The 21,174-nt window shown below is 45.7% G+C and overlaps 1 protein-coding gene across 2 annotated transcripts in view; it reads left to right on the forward strand.

Annotated features, from left to right (window-relative positions):
- Positions 1 to 21,174, forward strand: part of THOC5 (THO complex 5) — a 57,703-nt gene that overhangs the window by 7,992 nt on the left and 28,537 nt on the right. For both annotated transcript variants that reach the window (XM_044275282.1, XM_044275283.1), the window contains 5 exons: positions 528 to 605; positions 15,381 to 15,421; positions 16,474 to 16,573; positions 16,677 to 16,785; positions 16,879 to 16,980. In XM_044275282.1, the coding sequence (XP_044131217.1) occupies positions 528 to 605; positions 15,381 to 15,421; positions 16,474 to 16,573; positions 16,677 to 16,785; positions 16,879 to 16,980 (430 nt within the window). The remainder of the gene's footprint in view (positions 1 to 527; positions 606 to 15,380; positions 15,422 to 16,473; positions 16,574 to 16,676; positions 16,786 to 16,878; positions 16,981 to 21,174) is intronic.

Below are 21,174 nucleotides of genomic sequence, written 5' to 3' on the forward strand. Positions count from 1 at the left end.
TGCTTTGTGGTGTGGAGCTTGAGGCATTAACAGTGGTGCTGGTGCAGATAGCAAATGAGAAAATGTTGTTTTATTTTAATCCTGAAATAAAAAAAAAGTTGCTGCTACTAGCTTGTCCTCTGCCAGCTCAGTTCATGCATAATTGACTTACTGTAAGTGCATACTCTACCCGCTCAGTTCATGCTCAGTTGACATACTGTAGCATGTGTTTTACTGGCTCAGTTCATGCTCAGTTGACATACTGTAGCATGTGTTCTACCGGCTCAGTTTATACTAAGTTGACATACTGTAGCGTGTGCTCTACCGTCTCAGTGGACTTACTGTATGTAGCCCAGTCTTTGTTCAGTTGAGACAGCGTGTGCTCTGCCAGCTAAACACAACACCAACCCTAAGGCGATGTGGAGACTGACCCCAATTGGTGTTGATACTGTCCCTAAATGGTGTGCATTATATCAGAATGATATACAACTTTTTATTTTTTTTTATGTTATAATGACTTTGATGAAATCTGCCATCTTGTTTTGTAGATAAGAAGCTTGTGGTCAGCATTGAAGGCAGTGTTGAAGAAGCAAAGGCCTTATTTAAACCACCCGAGGATTCTCAAGGTATATAATGTAATATGGATATGTGGTTTTTCAACAGAAGTATTGCTAAGGTCTGTCAACCTAAAAATTGGCCAGACTGTGTGTTTTTTGTTTTTTTAAAGCTGGAAATTTTGACCCTTACCTTTCACCCTTTTGCTACCAGTGCCGTACATGTACGCCGCTGGAGCAATGTGTAAACTTGGCGCCTGCTCACGCGTTCAGTGGGCGTCATGGCCAGCAGGTCTCTCAAGTGAGATCACGGCATCTAAAGTGTAAAAAACCCACTCCTACCGACATCCCCTGCGGCCAATGGGGATGTCGGTAGTTGCTTTGAATGCTCTGAGTCTCGCTGACGAGACTCGCAGCATTCATGCTGCAATTCTTTTTTTGGCCACCATAAGGCCAAACATAAGAAAAGAGCAATTGACAGTAATAAATTAATAAAAAATAAAAAGATTGTTCAAAATTAAATATTTAAAAACAGATTTTATAGGCTCATATATGAGCTTCAAAATCATCACAAATTGTTAAATATATAAAAAGATTTTAAAAATATAAATGTTTAAATCGCCCCTTCCTAATGGAGGAAAAAAGGGTCAATATGGTCAATTTTCTTCATCGCTTCTTTTACCCCCAAAAAATTAATAAAATGTGATTTAAAAAAAGTCACACATACTTCAAAATGGTATCGATAAAAAGTACAGATTGTCCCGCAAAAATTGAGCCCCTATACAGCTCAATAGACATAACTATAAAAAAAGTTATGGGGGTCAGAATATGCCGATGTAAAAAACAAAAAAAAGTTTACATTTATTTTTACACTATTTAGACCTAAAACCCCTATACATATGGGGTATTGTTGTAATCGAACTGACCCAGAGAATGAAGGGCATGGGTCAGTTGTGCTGCAGACGAAACACTGTGGTAACAAAACCTGTAAAACGGTGGAGGAATTGCGTTTTTTTTTTTTTTTTGTTTTTTTTTTACAATTCCATCCCATTTGAATTTTTTTTAACGCTTCCCACTATATTGTATGCCATAAATAATGGTGGCATTAGAAAGTACAACTTGTCCAGCAAAAAAAAAGGCCTCATACAGCTAAATATAAAAAGGTATGGCTCAAGGAAGATAGGGAAGAAAAATGAAAACACAAACGAAAAAACCTCCAATATCCTAAGGGTCAAAGGAATGGTATCTCGAGTTTTTGGCCCCAAGTATAAAATATCTTTCAGTTTAAGGGTACTTTCACACTTGCGTTAAACTTTTCCGGTATTGAGTTCCATCCTAGGGGCTCAATACCGGAAAATAACTGATCAGTTTTATCCTAATGCATTCTGAATGGAGAGCAATCCGTTAAGTATGCATCAGGATGTCTTCAGTTCAGTCACTGTAAGTTTTTTTTGGATGGAGAAAATACCGCAGCATGCTGCGGTAGTTTCTCCGTCCAAAATTCTGGAACACATTTCGGATCCTACATTATTTTCCATTTGAAATGCATTAATGCCTGATCCGGCCCCAAGTGTTCCTGAAAAACTGATTTGGTTTTGCGGTCTGTGCATGTGCAGACCTTTGAATATGTGATAAAGATAAATACCGGATTTGTTTTTCCGGATGACAACCAGAGAGACGGATCTGGTATTGCAATGCATTTGTGAGACTGATCCGGATCCGTTTACAAATGATAGCCATTTGCATACAGTTTGCCGGATCCGGCGACAGAACTGCCTGTTGGAATCCAACAACGCAAGTGTGAAAGTACCCTGACAGTAAATATGAAACTGACAGGGCATCATCTCGTGTGTATGATCTGGTATTTAAAAGGCGACTGGTAAAGTAGCCTCCTCTATGTCATTTAGATTATCACAGCTGTTTGTTTCATAGAGCATTTTATGCCCCTGCTTTCACTTGAATGGGGCTAAGCCGGGCCGAGGCCACATGACTCATGATCGTGACATCACTGGCCTACAATAAGCAGCAAGAAGGCAGCGATGCTCACGGGTGTCAGACACCCCCCCCCCCCCTCCCCCCCCCCCGATCAGATGCTGATAACCTATCCAGAGTAGGGTCATCAGTTACAAAACATCGGATAATCCCTTTAAAGGAGTTGTCTTTCCATATATATTGATGACCTATCGTCAGAATAGGTCATGAATATCAGATCGGCGGGGGTCCAACACCTGGTACCCCCGCTGATCATCTGTTTGAAGGGGAGGCAGCGCTCCATGTGAGCACCGCTTTCTCTTTATTACACTGCCCGTCACCTCAGAAGTGCAGTGTAATGACAAGCACTCGCTCCATTCACTTGAATGGAGCGAGTACGTGTAATTAGACGACGACGCGTGGAGTGCAGCCTCCTCTTTAAACAGCTGATCCGCGGGTGTCGATAGATCATCAGTTTATATGGCAGGACAACCCCTTTAACCAAAAACTTCCCCAATGTTCCCTTAATTAATTATATTTCCATTGATATGAGATATGTTGCCATGGAGTCCCAGCCTTAATTATATGGTTAATGTAGAGAAATTCTGTAAATAAAATCACTGATTTCTTGTGCAGTTCTTCAAACATGTCTTAACCACCTCCCGACCGCCGTACGCGTATATGCGTCCGGGAGGTGGTTGCTTTACTCCTCCTGGACGCATATACGCGTCTTCTCGCGAGACGCGAGATTCCCTGTGAAGGCGCGCGCGCTCACAGGAACAGAAGGTAAGCGAGTGGATCTCCAGCCTGCCAGCGGCGATCGCTCGCTGGCAGGCTGGAGATCCGAATTTTTTAACCCCTAACAGGTATATTAGACGCTGTTTTCATAACAGCGTCTAATATACCTCCTACCTGGTCCTCTGGTGGTCCCTTTTGTTAGGATCGACCACCAGAGGACTCAGGTAGGTCAGTACAGTCCCACCAAACACCACACTACACTACACCCCCCCCCCCCCCCCGTCACTTATTAACCCCTTATAAACCCCTGATCACCCCATATAAACTCCCTGATCACCCCCCTGTCATTGATCACCGCCCTGTCATTGATCACCCCCCTGTCAGGCTCCGTTCAGACGTCCGCATGATTTTTACGGATCCGATCCATGTATCCATGGATCCGTAAAAATCATGCGGACGTCTGAATGGAGCCTTACAGGGGGGTGATCAATGACAGGCGGGTGATCACCCATATACACTCCCTGATCACCCCCTGTCATTGATCACCGCCCTGTCAGGCTCCATTCAGACGTCCGCATGATTTTTACGGATCCGATCCATGGATCCGTAAAAATCATGCGGACGTCTGAATGGAGCCTTACAGGGGGGTGATCAATGACAGGCGGGTGATCACCCATATACACTCCCTGATCACCCCCCTGTCATTGATCACCCCCCTGTCAGGCTCCATTCAGACGTCCGCATGATTTTTACGGATCCGATCCATGTATCCATGGATCCGTAAAAATCATTCGGACGTCTGAATGGAGCCTTACAGGGGGGGTGATCAGTGACAGGGGGGTGATCACCCTGATTACCCTGATCACCCCCTGTCATTGATAACCCCCCTGTAAGGCTCCATTCAGACGTCCGCATGCGTTCTGTGGATCCGATCCATGTATCCATGGATCCGTAAAAAATCATGCGGATGTCTGAATGGAGCCTTACAGGGGGGGTGATCAGTGACAGGGGGGTGATCACCCTGATTACCCTGATCACCCCCTGTCATTGATAACCCCCCTGTAAGGCTCCATTCAGACGTCCGCATGCGTTCTGTGGATCCGATCCATGTATCCATGGATCCGTAAAAAATCATGCGGATGTCTGAATGGAGCCTTACAGGGGGGGTGATCAGTGACAGGGGGGTGATCACCCTGATTACCCTGATCACCCCCTGTCATTGATAACCCCCCTGTAAGGCTCCATTCAGACGTCCGCATGCGTTCTGTGGATCCGATCCATGGATCCGTAAAAAATCATGCGGATGTCTGAATGGAGCCTTACAGGGGGGGTGATCAGTGACAGGGGGGTGATTACCCTGATCACCCCCTGTCATTGATAACCCCCCTGTAAGGCTCCATTCAGACGTCCGCATGCGTTCTGTGGATCCGATCCATGTATCCATGGATCCGTAAAAATCATGCGGACGTCTGAATGGAGCCTTACAGGGGGGGTGATCAATGACAGGGGGGTGATCAGGGAGTCTATATGGGTGATCACCCCCCTGTCATTGATCACCCCCCTGTCATTGATCACTCCCCCCCTGGTAAGGCTCCATTCAGCCATTTTTTTTGGCACAAGTTAGCGGACATTTTTTGTTTGTTTTTGTTTTTTCTTACAAAGTCTCATATTCCACTAACTTGTGTCAAAAAATAAAATCTCACATGGACGCACCATACCCCTCACGGAATCCAAATGCGTAAACATTTTTAGACATTTATATTCCAGACTTCTCACGCTTTAGGGCCCCTAAAAAGCCAGGGCAGTATAAATACCCCACATGTGACCCCATTTCGGAAAGAAGACACCCCAAGGTATTCCGTGAGGGGCATATTGAGTCCATGAAAGATTGAAATTTTTGTCCTAAGTTAGCGGAAAGTGAGACTTTGTGAGAAAAAAAACAAAAAAAATTAATATCCGCTAACTTATGCAAAAAAAAAAAAAATTCTAGGAACTCGCCATGCCCCTCATTGAATACCTCGGGGTGTCTTCTTTCCAAAGTGGGGTCACATGTGGGGTATTTATACTGCCCTGGCTTTTTAGGGGCCCGAAAGTGTGAGAAGTCTGGGATCCAAATGTCTAAAAATGCCCTCCTAAAAGGAATTTGGGCCCCTTTGCGCATCTAGGCTGCAAAAAAGTGTCACACATGTGGTATCGCCGTACTCAGGAGAAGTTGGGGAATGTGTTTTGGGGTGTCATTTTACATATACCCATGCTGGGTGAGAAAAATATCTTGGTCAAATGCCAACTTTGTATAAAAAAATGGGAAAAGTTGTCTTTTGCCAAGATATTTCTCTCACCCAGCATGGGTATATGTAAAATGACCCCCCAAAACACATTGCCCAACTTCTCCTGAGTACGGCGATACCAGATGTGTGACACTTTTTTGCAGCCAAGGTGGGCAAAGGGGCACCTTTCGGATTTCGCAGGCCATTTTTTACACATTTTGATTTCAAGGTACTTCTTACACATTTGGGCCCCTAAATTGCCAGGGCAGTATAACTACGCCACAAGTGACCCCATTTTGGAAAGAAGACACCCCAAGGTATTCCGTGGGGGGCACGGCGAGTTCCTAGAATTTTTTATTTTTTGTCACAATTTAGCGGAAAATGATGATTTTTCATTTTTTTTCTTTTTTCCTTACAAAGTCTCATATTCCACTAACTTGCGACAAAAAATAAAAAATTCTAGGAACTCGCCATGCCCCTCACGGAATACCTTGGGGTGTCTTCTTTCCAAAATGGGGTCACTTGTGGCGTAGTTATACTGCCCTGGCAATTTAGGGGCCCAAATGTGTGAGAAGAACTTTGCAATCAAAATGTGTAAAAAATGCCCTGCAAAATCCGAAAGGTGCACTTTGGAATATGTGCCCCTTTGCCCACCTTGGCAGCAAAAAAGTGTGACACATCTGGTATCGCCGTACTCAGGAGAAGTTGGGGAATGTGTTTTGGGGTGTCATTTTACATATACCCATGCTGGGTGAGAAAAATATCTTGGTCAAATGCCAACTTTGTATAAAAAAAATGGGAAAAGTTGTCTTTTGCCAAGATATTTCTCTCACCCAGCATGGGTATATGTAAAATGACACCCCAAAACACATTCCCCAACTTCTCCTGAGTACGGCGATACCACATGTGTGACACTTTTTTGCTGCCAAGGTGGGCAAAGGGGCACATATTCCAAAGTGCACCTTTCGGATTTCACCGGTCATTTCTTACACATTTTGATTGCAAAGTTCTTCTCACACATTTGGGCCCCTAAATTGCCAGGGCAGTATAACTACGCCACAAGTGACCCCATTTTGGAAAGAAGACACCCCAAGGTATTCTGTGAGGGGCATGGTGAGTTCCTAGAATTTTTTATTTTTTGTCGCAAGTTAGTGGAATATGAGACTTTGTAAGAAAAAAATAAAAATAAAAAATCATCATCATTTCTCGCTAGTATCATTGGGGGACACAGACCGTGGGTATAGCTGCTTGCTGCCACTAGGAGGCGACACTAGGCTAAGAAGTGATAACTCCTCCCCCGCAGGCTATACCCCCTCCAGCCTTGTGAGAGCATATCAGTTTTTAGCTTAGTGTCGTAGGAGGCAGACCTCCCTGCTTTTGCAGGGCGGCTTACTTTTATTATTTTATCTTTTTCCTCTTTTAGGTTGGGGAAACAGAGTCGCCTAGCCACTCTGTCTACCCCGGGAGCAAGGCCGGTGTCGGAATCCCTCACCGCTCGCCCTCCCCAAGAAACGAAAGTGGACCAGGGCAGCCCAGCTCCCCTGCTTCCCGCCAGCCAAGGGGGTCACCTGAATCCGGCGAGACCCTCCGCCATTCCAGTCTCCTGCCACTTCGTGTGCCAGCGGCTGAAGAGGTGACCCTGCTGGTACTCTGAGAAAGGGTGAAGAGAAGAGGATGAAGATGGGGTGAGTAGTCCGTATTGGGTAAGTACCTCGGCCCTTCCCCTCCCCCTTCTCCCTTCCCCCCCCGGTCACCTCATCATAAGATGGAGGACCTTTTTCCTCAGGTGGGCCATTCATGGTGAGGGCCCCACATTACCTCAGGCCCAATGTAGGTTTGGGCTTCTGTCCATACGGGGGGCCTGGGTTCTCCTCAGATTCTGGTCCAGTTGTACGGCCTGCGGGGTGAGCTCCCGCGGCCGATGTTCAGCCAGGGCACTTGCAGAGCGCCGCTCCGGTCACTCCACTCCCGGCCGGCTATTCGTTTGGCCGGCGCCAAAAATTTAGCCCCCGGCTCCTCTTCGGGCCTACCGGGATTCAGCCCGTGCAGTTGTTTTAGCGGCACGGGATGGGTTCCCGCAGCGAGAGTGGACACTCCCCCTCCAAATCAGTGGGCAGACATCGGCGGTTGCCCTTCAGGCCCCGCTGTGGTAACCGACCGGCAGTACCGCCCGGTCGGCTGTGCGCCGAACTTTATGTCCCGGCTTTTGCGGCCTACTAGGCCGCAACTTTCATTCCAGTTATGGAGGGGGCGGGTTCGTCCTTTTGGCGCGGATTCTCCCCGACTAGCTGTCGCTCCTCCCCCAGGTGCCCCGCTGAGCTCCGCATCTGGTCCTCTGAGCTGGGTTAACCCTTTGTGGCAAGTCGTTTGTTTGCAGCCGGCACTGCATTATCTGAGTGTCCCCTTTCTGCATGCCAATTACCTTAGATTAGGAAGTTAACCCTAACCCCTTCCTGCCGGCATGTCCACCCTGGTGGTGGGGTATGGGGCTGGGCCCATGTCCTATCTGGACAGGGCAGGATTGCTCACAGTTTCCTAATCCGCCCTCCGGGGCTGTTTAGTTGAGAATGCACACATGAAGAATTCCCAGACCACCTTCTGGGTCGTCTGGTGCATAGGCCACCACAGGTGAAATCCAGGGGAGCACATCTGAGGGATTCCCAATCCGCCATACGGGCCGTTTGGTTGATAATGCTCCACCTGCACAAATACAGGGGAGCACATCTGAAGGATTCCCAATCCGCCCGCTGAGGCCGTTTGGTTGATAATGCTCCACCTGCACAAATGCAGGGGAGCACATCTGCAGGATTCCCAATCCGCCCGTTGGGCTGTTTGGTTGATATTACTCCACCTGCACACATACAGGGGAGCACATCTGGAGGATTCCCAATCCGCCCGCTGGGGCAGTTTGGTTGATAATACTCCACCTACAAAAATACAGGGGAGCGCATCTGAAGGATTCCCAATCCGCCCTACGGGGTCGTTTGGTTGATTAATGCTCCACCTGCACAAATCCAGGGGAGCACATCTGAGGATTCCCAATCCGCCCGCTGAGGCCGTTGGTTGATAATACTCCACCTGCACGGATCCGGGGGAGCACATCTGAAGGATTCCCAATCCGCCCTACGGGGCCGTTTGGTTGATAATGCTCCACCTGCACGGATCCGGGGGGAACACAGATGCAGGATTCCCAATCCGCCCTACGGGGCCGTTTGGTTGATAATGCTCCACCTGCACAAGCCAGGGGAACACAGCTGCTGGATTCCCAATCCACCCTCTTGGGTCATTTGGTTGTTAATCCACATGCGCAATCCAATGGAGGACCTCTGGCAGTTCCCAATCCACCCTCCTGGATTGTGGGTCGATTGAGTACCGCCCACACAATCCTGTGAGCGGTCAGGTAGGGATGCCGATTCCACCTCCTGGGTGTTTTGATGGTTATATCACCGCTGTCACAGCCTGCAACTGCCATGGCTGGATGCTAAGAGGTAGAGCTGCGCACGAGCAGGACATTCCTCCTCGGTCTCCTCCGCACCTCCATCCTTCCTCATTAGGGTGATATTCAGAACCCTCCCTTCTGACAGGGGTTGGTTCTGAGGGAACAGGGAACAGTTCTGCGGACTCTGATATGGACCTTCTAGACTGCATCCATGCTACCGGCAGTACTGATTGTCTGCATTGCCCCTTCCTTAGGCGGCATTTGCTTTGCTACTGGATACAGTACTTACCCTTTGTATTCCCTCCTTCCACAGGTGGACTGACGGCACTTGCACTGGTCAGTGCCAGCCATTTGCGTCTCCCCTTTCGGTTGTTGACGGATTGCTGTTCCACTGGGTACAGTACTGGCGTTATGCATTAGCCTCTCTTATAGGAGGCGTTATGGCTTTATCGCGGGTGGCAATGTTTGCTGTAAGTATTACCACCTTGCTTAGGTGGAGGAATTCTCTACCCACCGGGAACGGGACTATTCGTATGCATTATCCTCTTCGATAGGGGTGTAATTCTCTGCCATAGGGGTCAATTCCTACTGGGTGCATTACCCCCTGCCATAGGTTAGGTACTGGCGCTAACCTCAGGATACAGTACTCCCTATATATTTTTCTCCCCTTCATAGGTGGAGTGGTTGCACTTCCATTGAGGGTAGTGCTTACAGTACGCGTTACCCCCTCCAGGGAGGGGGTTATTACACTACCGTTGGATGCGGTTCTGTTTATCTCCCTACCTTCCTTCCTTGACGGAGGGTTGCGCTACCACTGAATACTATTCAACAGTCGTGGCATTACCCCCTTCTACATCTAACGGGAAATCACTGAGCATCTATGCATGCTTTAATTCAACTAAGCCTCCGCACTACATGCCGTGGCTTCCTTCACGGGTGGGCCGCGGCAACAGTCGTTGCCATTGGTGCCTGGTACTCTTCATCTAGAGGTATATGGATACTGGGACTGCTCCCATACTGTATCCTCCCGTCTCTTCTGGTACTGGTGGTTGGCGCAGATAGGTCGTTCCTTGTTCTCTTAAGGGAGTCGCTCAGCAGCTCTTCAGGTGCCCTAGATTCCCATCCCTATGGGCCTCCACCGTTCAGGTCGGTCAGAACTTGGTCCTCTACAGCGTGTGGGTGCACGCCATTATACAAATGTTGGGATTACGACCCAGCGAGCCCAAGGTTGCACTGACTCCGTATTCTGGGCCACCACTCTTCCTCATTAGGTGAGGGTGTTTTGCTGGCATTCTGCATTGACTACTACAGCGTGTTCTCTAAGTCAGGATGGCCGAGTGGTCTAATGTGCCAGACTCGAGTTAATCTCTTCCGTGTATGGGTGTTCGGGTCTCCAAATGGAGGCGTGGGTTCAGATCCCACTTCTGACAAAAAAAAAAAAAAAAAAAGCAAGGGTAGTTCTCACAAGGGCCGGAGATCGAACTCATGGCAGTGGGTCAGCCCCCTCAGATAGGGGTTCTACCCTGACACTGCTTCGGCGGTTGCTCTGGTTTTGCCCCCTTTTTAGATGGAATGCCTCAGAATGGCTCTGGTTGACTGAGTTAGCTTGGTTCCATGCTACTTCTGGGTGTCCTTAGGCCTCTCCCTCAGTTTTACGCTGGGAGGAGCAGGCGGTAGCTATTACTGTACAAAGGGTATTTGCATCTCCACTACATGCTAGGGTTCCTACTGAACATTCCTATTGCACAGTTCCTTCGTCAGACGGCGGTTTCTTCCGACTCTGGGATTGGTATCCTGTACGGTGTGGCATCCTCCTCAGCGGGAGTGTGGCCTTTGCGTTACTCTGGCAGCTTCCTTTGTATGGGCTCCTCCTCAAGGGTGTATTTCATTACCAAGAGATCTGTACAGTGCCAGTCCCTGATGGCAATGGGCTTGCCCTGACCTCTCAGTGGTCTTCATTACTGTTAACTGTCCGTTGCTCTGACGACTATTGTTCTTGTGTCGTCAACTCGGGTTTTGCATTGGCGTCAGTGCCATAGCTATCAGCACCTTACTTGGGCGCGCTCGACTGGGTAGCTTAGTCCCTGTGGCACTCGTCTACCACTACGGTGATACTGTCCGTCAGATATGTTTACTTAGTCCCTGTGGCACTCGTCTACCACTACAGTGATTCCTTCCTTCAGTTATGGTTACTTCTGTGTCACATCAAGCGATGGTGGTCATTCCTTTCACTGCTCCTTCCGGGGGTGGACTACGGTCCCCCCAAGCCAGGCTGAGCGGGTGACTGTCACACCTTGTCACCACTGGTAGGGATTTCGTTCCTTGAACGGAACACCCCTATTTTTCTTCCTGTCCTTCCTCTAGCTGGACTGCTGACCACCTTTTCCCTTCGGTCTCCTCGACCGGTGGCAATGGGTTGTATAGCGATGGAATCTGGGATCTATTTTTTTCCACGGAGAGTATTCTCTTATCTTGGTCTCTGCCCGGAAGTCAATATGTCAATTATGGTTTTTTTTCCATTACCGGTTTCTTTTAACCAGAGGAGGATCCTGCGAACCTGGATTTTGGTTCCGCTCCCACAGTTGTGGTCTACAACCGGCTTCGCCCCGACGATCGGTAGATCGCTGGGGGCGTTTCAGGAACAAACAAGCCCCCCCTCTGGGACTTCTTCTTCTTCTTTTTGTACGTCCATTTGTCCTTTGTCATTTGCATCAGGCAGTGCTCCGCCAGAATTTTCTTTCTGGCGGAAGGTCACCGCTTTTCGGGTCTTCTCGGACATGGTTTTTCTGCCTGATTTTCTTGGAGGTCCTTGTCATAGCTGGCGTCTTCCAACGGGATGCTTTTTTTCCTGGGATGTCTGCCTGTCGGTTGCTTCCTAGCGGAGTGATGGCCTGCCATCCAGCGGTCGTCATTTCTCGGGTTCATCTACTCCAGACATCGCTTCTAGAGGGCAGCGTCTTGGTTTTCCGGCAAGTTCACCGAGTTTTTCGGGGGTCTTTTCTAGCCATCATCTGTTGCTGCTCCAGGCAGCAAGATCTTGCAGGCGGCAGCGGATGCCGCATCCTCGAGGGCGTTTTTTCTCCAGGGGCGTGTGGTTTTTTCCCTCCCCGTGGACTGCTTTAGGACGTCCCACGGTCTGTGTCCCCCAATGATACTAGCGAGAAAACGAGATTTTTGTGAACTCACCTGTAAAATCTCTTTCTCGCGTAGTTCATTGGGGGACACAGCTCCCACCCAGTGTTCTGTTTGCCGCACATATTGGCGTTTGGTGGGCCAGTATGGTCCTCAGTTCTGGTGCATTCCGACTGATGTTTGTCAGTTGTAGGTTGTGTACTGTATTTTCATTATTGATTTTTTTCTCCTACTCCTATTGCTTGGGCACAAACTGATATGCTCTCTCCAGGCTGGAGGGGGTATAGCCTGCGGGGGAGGAGTTATCACTTCTTAGCCTAGTGTCGCCTCCTAGTGGCAGCAAGCAGCTATACCCACGGTCTGTGTCCCCCAATGAACTACGCGAGAAAGAGATTTTACAGGTGAGTTCACAAAAATCTCGTTTTTCCGCTAACTTGTGACAAAAAATAAAAAGTTCAGTGGCCCTTCTTAGTGCAGGTCCTGCAGTTTTTTGGATTTGGTCCTGGGTTCATCAAGTGGATCAATCTACTATATAGTTCCCCATCTGCGAACATCATGATTAATGGATCCTTATCACCCACGTTTAGGCTATACAGAGGTACCAGGCAGGGGTGCCCCCTATCTCCTCTGTTATTCGCGGTGGCCATCGAACATCTGGCGCTGAGAATTCGTCAGGATGCGGTCTATAGAGGTGTGGGGTTGGGAGGCAGGGAGGACAGGCTGGGTTTATATGCTGACGATCTTATTCTGTACATGGATTCCGTAGAGTACACTTTACCGAGAGCAATATCCATTATTGAGCAGTTTGGTGCATTCTCCGGACTATGTATTAACTGGGCCAAGTCGGCCATTATGCCTTTGTGGACCTCAGCCTGGCCAGCAGTGTATCAGAATCTCTTAGTAGTGGACAGGTTTAAATATCTAGGAGTGATTATTACTAAAGTCCCGGAGTCCTCTCATTTGTTGAACATAGTCCCTCTGGTGGCATACTTCATGGATAGGTTTAAATCCTGGAATACTTTACCACTGTCCACGATGGGCCGGGTAAACTTAATCAAAATGGTTCTTCAACCCAAAGCCTTATACCTGTTAGAACACGCTTGTACACCTGTCCCACGAGTATTCTTTGATAAGCTACACTCCCTTATGGCGACATTTATCTGGGGTAGGAACAGGAGAAAATTAGCCGTCAGGTCTCTACAGAGGAGTTGGGATCAGGGTGGAGCAGCTCTGCCAGACTTGCATCTATATTTCCTTGCTGGTCAGTTGCGATATCTGGTGCCATGGGTGACCCGGGACGTACTTCCTAGCTCTGAATACTATTTGCGGGAATATTTGCAGCTTCCCACCCTGTGGCCTGTACTCGAGGGCCGATCTTCTGTGTCAGGCTCGCTCCTACCGATACATAAATTGGCGCACCAGGTATGGGGGGCTGCAAAGTTGCAGCAATATAAGGACCTGCCGGAGGATATACCATTGTGGAACAACCCGATGTTTCCGCACCTGATGCAGAGTGAATGGGAGGTGATTTGGAGAGGATATGGGGTGTGCTGTTTGAAAGATCTATATGAAAAGGGTATACTGTTCTCCTTCTCACAGTTGCAGACCAAAGCGGGTGTTTTGAGGTCACACTTTTTCAGATATCTCCAATTGAGACATGCCCTCCAAGCTCAGTTGAAGGATCTGAATAGGCCGGTGTCAGTTTATCCCCTGATAGGGGTCTTTAGGACCCAAGGCCCAAAGGGATTGATTTCAGCCATTTACACACACCTGCTTGGCCTCAAAATTTCGGCTTCTCCTTTAGGCGCGGAATGTAAATGGAGAGGGAATATTCCTACTTTGACGGATGGGGAATGGGGAGAGGCTCTGGAGGCTCCGGTGGCTGTATCCCCATCTCTCAATAACAGATTGACACAGCTCTTCATTTTAAATAGATGTTATTTAACCCCAACCAGGCTTTTTAAAATGGGTAGGAGGCAGAACACGGAGTGCCATAGGTGCCACCTGGCAAATGCGGACTTCTGGCATCTAATATGGGAGTGTTGTCACATACAGCGGTTTTGGAAAGGAGTGGTGGATGTGGTCTCATCCCTGATTCCGGACTCACTAATTGTTTGTCCTAAATCTTGCCTTTTGGGTATAGTAGAAGATGAGTCACGACCACGTTACACTCTTACCCTCATTAGGGAAACCCTATTTATGGCCAGGAAAGCCATTGCGGTTAGATGGATGGCGGACAGACCTCCTACGGTTGGACAATGGAAGACCTTGGTCAATAGCATTATTCCCTTTGAGAGGATTATGTACTCCCGTAGGGGTTGCCCTCAAAAATTCGAGAAAATATGGGGTCCATGGTGTGCTTCCCATCTGACTGCTACGACGGCCCATCTGCATTCAATGGATTGAGGGTGTTCTCGCCTGAATGAGAGACATCAGGCTCTGTTGAAAAGTTTCACTTGCATGCCGTAAAGTATGATATGACCTGTAATGCATGGCCTAATGACGTCAGACAAATGATGTTTCGTGGATACAGAATACTGTTTATTGCTCTTTGTAATGACAAGAATTACATGCTATGGCAATTTTATCTATGCAACACTGTACGACTCTTTTCAATGTACGGATCCTTGAATGTACTGTTACATAACTTGCTTATCATTTTCCAATAAAGCGAGTTTAAAAAAATAATAAAAAGTTCTATGAACTCACTATGCCCATCAGCGAATACCTTAGGGTGTCTACTTTCCGAAATGGGGTCATTTGTGGGGTTTTTCTACTGTTTGGGCATTGTAGAACCTCAGGAAACATGACAGGTGCTCAGAAAATCAGAGCCGTTTCAAAAAGCGGAAATTCACATTTTTGTACCATAGTTTGTAAATGCTATAACTTTTACTCAAACCATTTTTTTTTTGCCCCAACATTTTTTTTTAATCAAAGACATGTAGAACTATAAATTTAGCGAAAAATTTATATATGGATGTAGTTTTTTTTGCAAAATTTCACAGCTGAAAGTGAAAAATGTCATTTTTTTGCAAAAAAATCGTTACATTTTGATTAATAACAAAAAAAGTAAAAATGTCAGCAGCAATAAAATACCACCAAATGAAAGCTCCATTAGTAAGAAGAAAAGGAGGTAAAATTCATTTGGGTGGTAAGTTGCATGACCGAGCGATAAACGGTGAAAGGAGTGTAGTGCCGAAGTGTAAAAAGTGGCCTGGTCATGAAGGGGGTTTCACCTAGCGGGGCTGAAGTGGTTAACATGAATATGATTTAACATTGCTCCGTTCTATCTTCTTTTAGATGATGAAAGTGATTCTGATGCAGAGGAGGAGCAAACTACAGTAAGGATTTTTTCAATGATATATGTTAACCTGTAGGATTTCATTTAACAATTATAAAAAAAAATTGTTGTCATGTACAGATTCCTACCCAGTCATTCTTGATCTTGCAGGATATATTTAGTTAGAGTAGCTAAGGTTTGAGTTTGTTTTTAATACAGCGTAGAGACAGCGATTGTTAAAATTTTTGTAATATATTGTATTAGGGAAAGATGTTTCATTGTACTAGAAAACAGGATGTCACATAGGAAGGATGATCGGCAGTGATAGTTTGGGGCACATGTACATAGGGACTGGGGTAGTGACGAGGCAGGCTGAAAGCCTCTGTGTGTGCACACCTGTGACTACAGCACATAGTAGAACGCTGAAGACTTTCCTTAGCAATGCTCAGTTAGAGCTTTGCTAAGAGGACTTTTCCCACCCTGTTTTCTATTATAAATAAACATCTTTCCCTAATTAAAGCGGTTATCCATGACTATAAAATGCCTTCCATGTGCCAATGGCTCCATGTCCAACCATATGTATTTAGGCTAGACGTGGCCCAAAAGCTTCCTTTGAATTGTACAGTTCTCCCCAATGAACTTATCCTTTCATTCAGCACAGTGGCCCATTGGTTAGCATTGGTACCTTGCAGTCTTAGGTTTAAATGACCATGGACATCATCTGCATGGAATCTGTATGTTCTCCTAGTTGGCATAGGTTTCTCCGGGTACTCTGTGTTTCTCCCACACTCCAATGAAATACTGATTGTGAGCTCCATTGGGGACAGCGAGCGCTGTAAAACGCTGTGGAATATAGAAGCACTATGTAAGTGAGTAACATATATGAATGTAATTACATTACATCAAGACATATAAAGTTGTATTCAATTCTAGTAAGTTTTTTTTTTTGTCAGCGAGAGTGTGTGTGTATACCCTTAGTATTACACACTTAAAATGGCTTAAAGCCTCATTGTGTTCTGCTGAAACTTAGCAGTTGAATAAAAAGCATGTCCACAATCTTTTCACCCATCTTGGAGTACCATATATATATAATCTCACTTTTTTTTCTTATAGAAACGTCGGCGTCCAACACTTGGGGTGCAGCTAGATGATAAAAGGAAGGAGATATTAAAGAGGCACCCACTGTGTGTTTCCCTCATAGTAAAATGCAAAGGTAATTTAGCAGTGGCCTGTGTATGACAGTAGGATAAGTGTTTGTTGGTAAGAAGTATTAATTATAACAGTGTTCATTCCATTTGGTCTCTTCTGAATTACAGATAACAGCTCTTTAAATCTTACTTGCTACTTCCTTATGAACCTCAATATCCTTACTGTGAAGGCAAAAGTCTTTCCAGCGTCTGAACTGGCAAGCTCCATCAATGCTGGGTAAGTGAAGAAAATAAAAATCCCATAGAATACAGATTTATTTTTATTTTGTAATCTTTTTCACTTTCTGTCTTTTTTTTTTCCTTAACCTAGTGAGCTACTGAACCCTGACACAGTTCTCAGCTGCCTCTACCCCGGAGATGATGGAAAGAAAACTCCCAACCCAGCTAACCAGTATCAGTTTGATAAAGTGGGGTGAGTTATACTTAAGTACTTAAAGGGACATGTCAGTATATAGGGTATCTCTGGTTAAACAAGACATGTCACCTCCCCTGTCTGCTTTAGTATCTACTTGCATTCCTCATGTAAAAACCGTTCTGAAGCATCTTTGACTCTATATACCATTCCTTCTAGAAGAAATTAATACATTACTAGCAGTTTGCAATGAAGCTCTAGATGGGTGTTACCCATTGGGGTGTGTCCCTGCACAGTCTGACATTATCCAATCAGGGCTGAGAAATCCAAGAGTGTGTGGTGGCTCACCTGTCGTGGCAAATTGATAAGGTGCTCCGTTTAAAAGGTTTCCCTGAAAAGCGCGCCAACACGTGGGACACCAACCTCAGGAGCAGCATCAACATGCCGCCAAACTAATGAAAGGAGTCTGCTGGTGAGAGCACAATACAGGAACCAATACGGTAACTGAGCTACATAGTAGCAAATAGCGCGCTATTGATACAACTTGATAGATACATTGAGCTTGATACCACATACAGGTGAAACTCGAAAAATTAGAATATCGTGCAAAAGTCAATTTATTTTAGTAATGCAAATTAAAAAGAACTGCATTAATGCAGCTTAAAATTAGAATTTTGTGAAAAGGTTCAATGTTCTAGGCTCAAAGTGTCACACTCTAGTCAGATAATTAATCCATATCCCCTGAGCAAAGGGTACCTGAGATTGTGTCTTTGGGGTTTCATAAGCTGTAAGCCATAATCATCCAAATTATAACAAATAAAGGCTTGAAATATCTCGCTTTGCATGTAATGAGTCTCATATGTTAGTTTCATCTTTTAGGCTGCATTACTGAAATAAATGAACTTTGCACGATATTCAAATTTTTCGAGTTTCACATGTATATCCTAATACGAAGGAGTTAGCGTATTTTTCGCCCTATAAGATGCACCTGCCCATAAGACGCACCTAGGTTTTTGAGGAGGAAATTAAGAAAAAAAATATTTTGATTCAAAAGGTGTCCTTTTGAACTAATGGTGGTCTGTTGAGGACACTTATGGGGGGGATCTGTGGGTGACACTGTTATGGGGGGGGGATCTGTGGGTGACACTGTTATGGGGGGGATCTGTGGGTGACACATATATAGCATCTTATGCTATGTATCATCCACAGATCCCCTCCATAACAGTGTCCCTGTAGTGTGAATGACCCCCAATACAGGGGGTGGGTGTCACATCTGGTTTTATAATGACAGCGGGACCCGTGCAGTGACTGTATTCTACTACACTGGCCCCGCTCACTGTATATAATCGTATCTGTTATTGTAGGCATTGTTAATGTGTACAAATTCAGGTTAATCAGCGCCTGTATTACAGTACTTACAAGCGCTCGGTAGCAGAGAGGAAGTAGGTAGCAGAGAGTCACTAAGTCGCGTGCCTGCGCCGCCCATTTCATGAATGCAGCAGGCGGTGTGGGCGCATGACGTAGTGACTCACACTGCCAGCTCCCGGCCTGCCTCCTCTCTGCTACAGAGTGCTTGTAAGTACCGTAATACAGGCGCTGATTACCCAGAATTTGTTTACATTAACAATGCCTACAATTACAGATACGATTATATACAGCGAGCGGAGCCCGTGTAGTTGAATACAGTCACTGCACGGGCCCCGCTGTTATTATAGAAAGCAGATGCCGGCCCCCAGCCCCTCCTCCCTCACAGCTGATACACCCGCGGCATATCATTGAAAATTCAGCAAAATGCAGCATTCGCCTCATAAGACACACTGCTATTTCCCCCCCACTTTTGGGGGGGGGGGGTGCATCTTATAGGGCGAGAAATATGGTAATTCTATACCTTAATCAAGTATCAACCAGAGGGATATACTAATTATTGATTATACAACAACATCACCAGTTTATCCATATTATTTATCTATATTATATACGGTACTCATATTTATTGTATATTCATTTCCATACAACTCATTATTTTTATATATTTTATAATTTACATTATTTTCTCTAATTTTTCTTCATACTTTTCCATTCCTTTTTTATGATATACAGTGGAGATAAAAAGACTACACACCCCTGTTAAAATGTCAAAGATAAATCATTTCAGAACTTTTTCCACCTTTAATGTGTCCTATAAACTGTACAACTCATTTAAAAAACAAACTGAAATCTTTTAGGTAGAGGGAAGAAAAAATATAAAAATAAAATGGTTGCATAAATGTAGAGAAGATTCCAGCTCCACGTGCAATTTCTTTTATTAAGCTTCCATAAAATCAGACATCAACAGCAGACAAAGTATTGTGACGCGTTTCGGGCTGCTTAATCTTTCGCCCTTCATCAAGACATGTACAAACACTAAAAGCTAGGTTATAAAAAACAGCGGTATGACCCTCCCTCCTAGTCAGGGGTGGGAACCACAGACAAAAACTCTTCAGTAGAGAAACCTACTGGATGTTCAATTTAGGAACTTGCACTCTGAATGGGTTAAATAAAAAGTATGATCTAACATATCAGTATAAGTGATTATTTAGGTTTGGATCGCCATTCTCTGTGCTCTTGATCAGGTCGTTCCCCCCACCCCCACCCTCCAGCTATCTCAGGTGGGGATGATTAGCTGACCAGGAGGGAGGGTCATACCGCTGTTTTTTATAACCTAGCTTTTAGTGTTTGTACATGTCTTGATGAAGGGCGAAAGATGAAGTAGCCCGAAACGCGTCACAGTACTTTGTCTGCTGTTGATGTCTGATTTTATGGAAGCTTAATAAAAGAAATTGCACGTGGAGCTGGAATCTTCTCTGTTCTTTGGATTTTTCTGAGGCCGTGTCCGGGTCTGTATTTCCTGTGTCTCCACAGTGTGGGTGAGAGCTGCGGTGGCTGTATACTTTTCTTGGCGATTGCATTAGTATGCACACCCTTAAACTAATACTTTGTTGAAGCACCTTTTGAATTTATTACAGCACTCAGTCTTTTTGGGTGGCACATTTTGACTTGGCAAGATTTGCCCACTCTTCTTTGCAAAAACACCCCAAATCTGTCAGATTGCGAGGGCATCTCCTGTGCACAGCCCTCTTCAGGTCACCCCACAGATTTTTTTTATCAGATTCAGGTCTGGGCTCTGGCTGGGCCATTCCAAAACTTTAATCTTCTTCTGGTGAAGCCATTCCTTTGTTGATTTGGATGGATGCTTTGGGTCGTTGTCATGCTGAAAGATAAAGTTCCTCTTCATGTTCAGCTTTCTAGCAGAAGCCTGAAGGTTTTGTGCCAATATTGACTGGTATTTGGAACTGTTCATAATTCCCTCTAGCTTAACTAAGGCCCCAGTTCCAGCTGAAAAAATACAGCCCCTTGGCATGATGCTGCCACCACCATGCTTCACTGTGGGTATGGTGTTCTTTTGGTGATGTGCAGTGTTTTTGGGCCAAACATCTTTTGGAATTATGGCCAAAAAGTTCAACCTTGGTTTCATCAGACCATAACACCTTTTCCCACATGCTTTTGGGAGACTTCAGAAGTGTTTTTGCAAAATGTAGCCTGGCTTGGATGTTTTTCTTCATAAGAAAAGGCTTTAAGTCTTGCCACTCTACCCCATAGCCCAGACATATGAAGAATACAGGAGATTGTTGTCACATGTACCACACAGCCAATACTTGCCAGATATTCCTGCAGCTCCTTTAATGTTGCTGTTAGGCCTCTTGGTAGCCTCCCAGACCAGTTTTCTTCTCGTCTTTCCATCAATTTTGGAGGGACGTCCAGTTCTTGGTAATGTCACTGTTGTGCCATATTTTCTCCACTTGATGATGTCTGTCTTCACTGTGTTCCATGGTATATCTAATGCCTTGGAAATTCTTTTGTACCCTTCTCCTGACTGATACCTTTTAACAATGAGATCCCTCTGATGCTTTGGAAGCTCTCTCTGGACCATGGCTTTTTCTGTGGGATGCGACTAAGAAAATTTCAGGAAAGACCAACTAGAGCAGCTGAACTTTATTTGGGGTTAATCAGAGGCACTTTAAATGATGGCAGGTGTATGCTGACTCCTATTTAACATGATTTTGAATGTGATTGCTTAATTCTGAACACAGCTACATCTCCAGTTATAAGAGGGTGTGCACAGTGCAACCACATTATTTTCATTTATTTTTATTTTTTATTTTTATTTTTTTCCCTCCACCTAAAAGATTTCAGTTTGTTTTTCAATTGAGTGGT

Source organism: Bufo gargarizans, chromosome 1, assembly GCF_014858855.1.
Source record: "Bufo gargarizans isolate SCDJY-AF-19 chromosome 1, ASM1485885v1, whole genome shotgun sequence".
NCBI classification, from domain to species: Eukaryota; Metazoa; Chordata; class Amphibia; order Anura; family Bufonidae; genus Bufo; species Bufo gargarizans.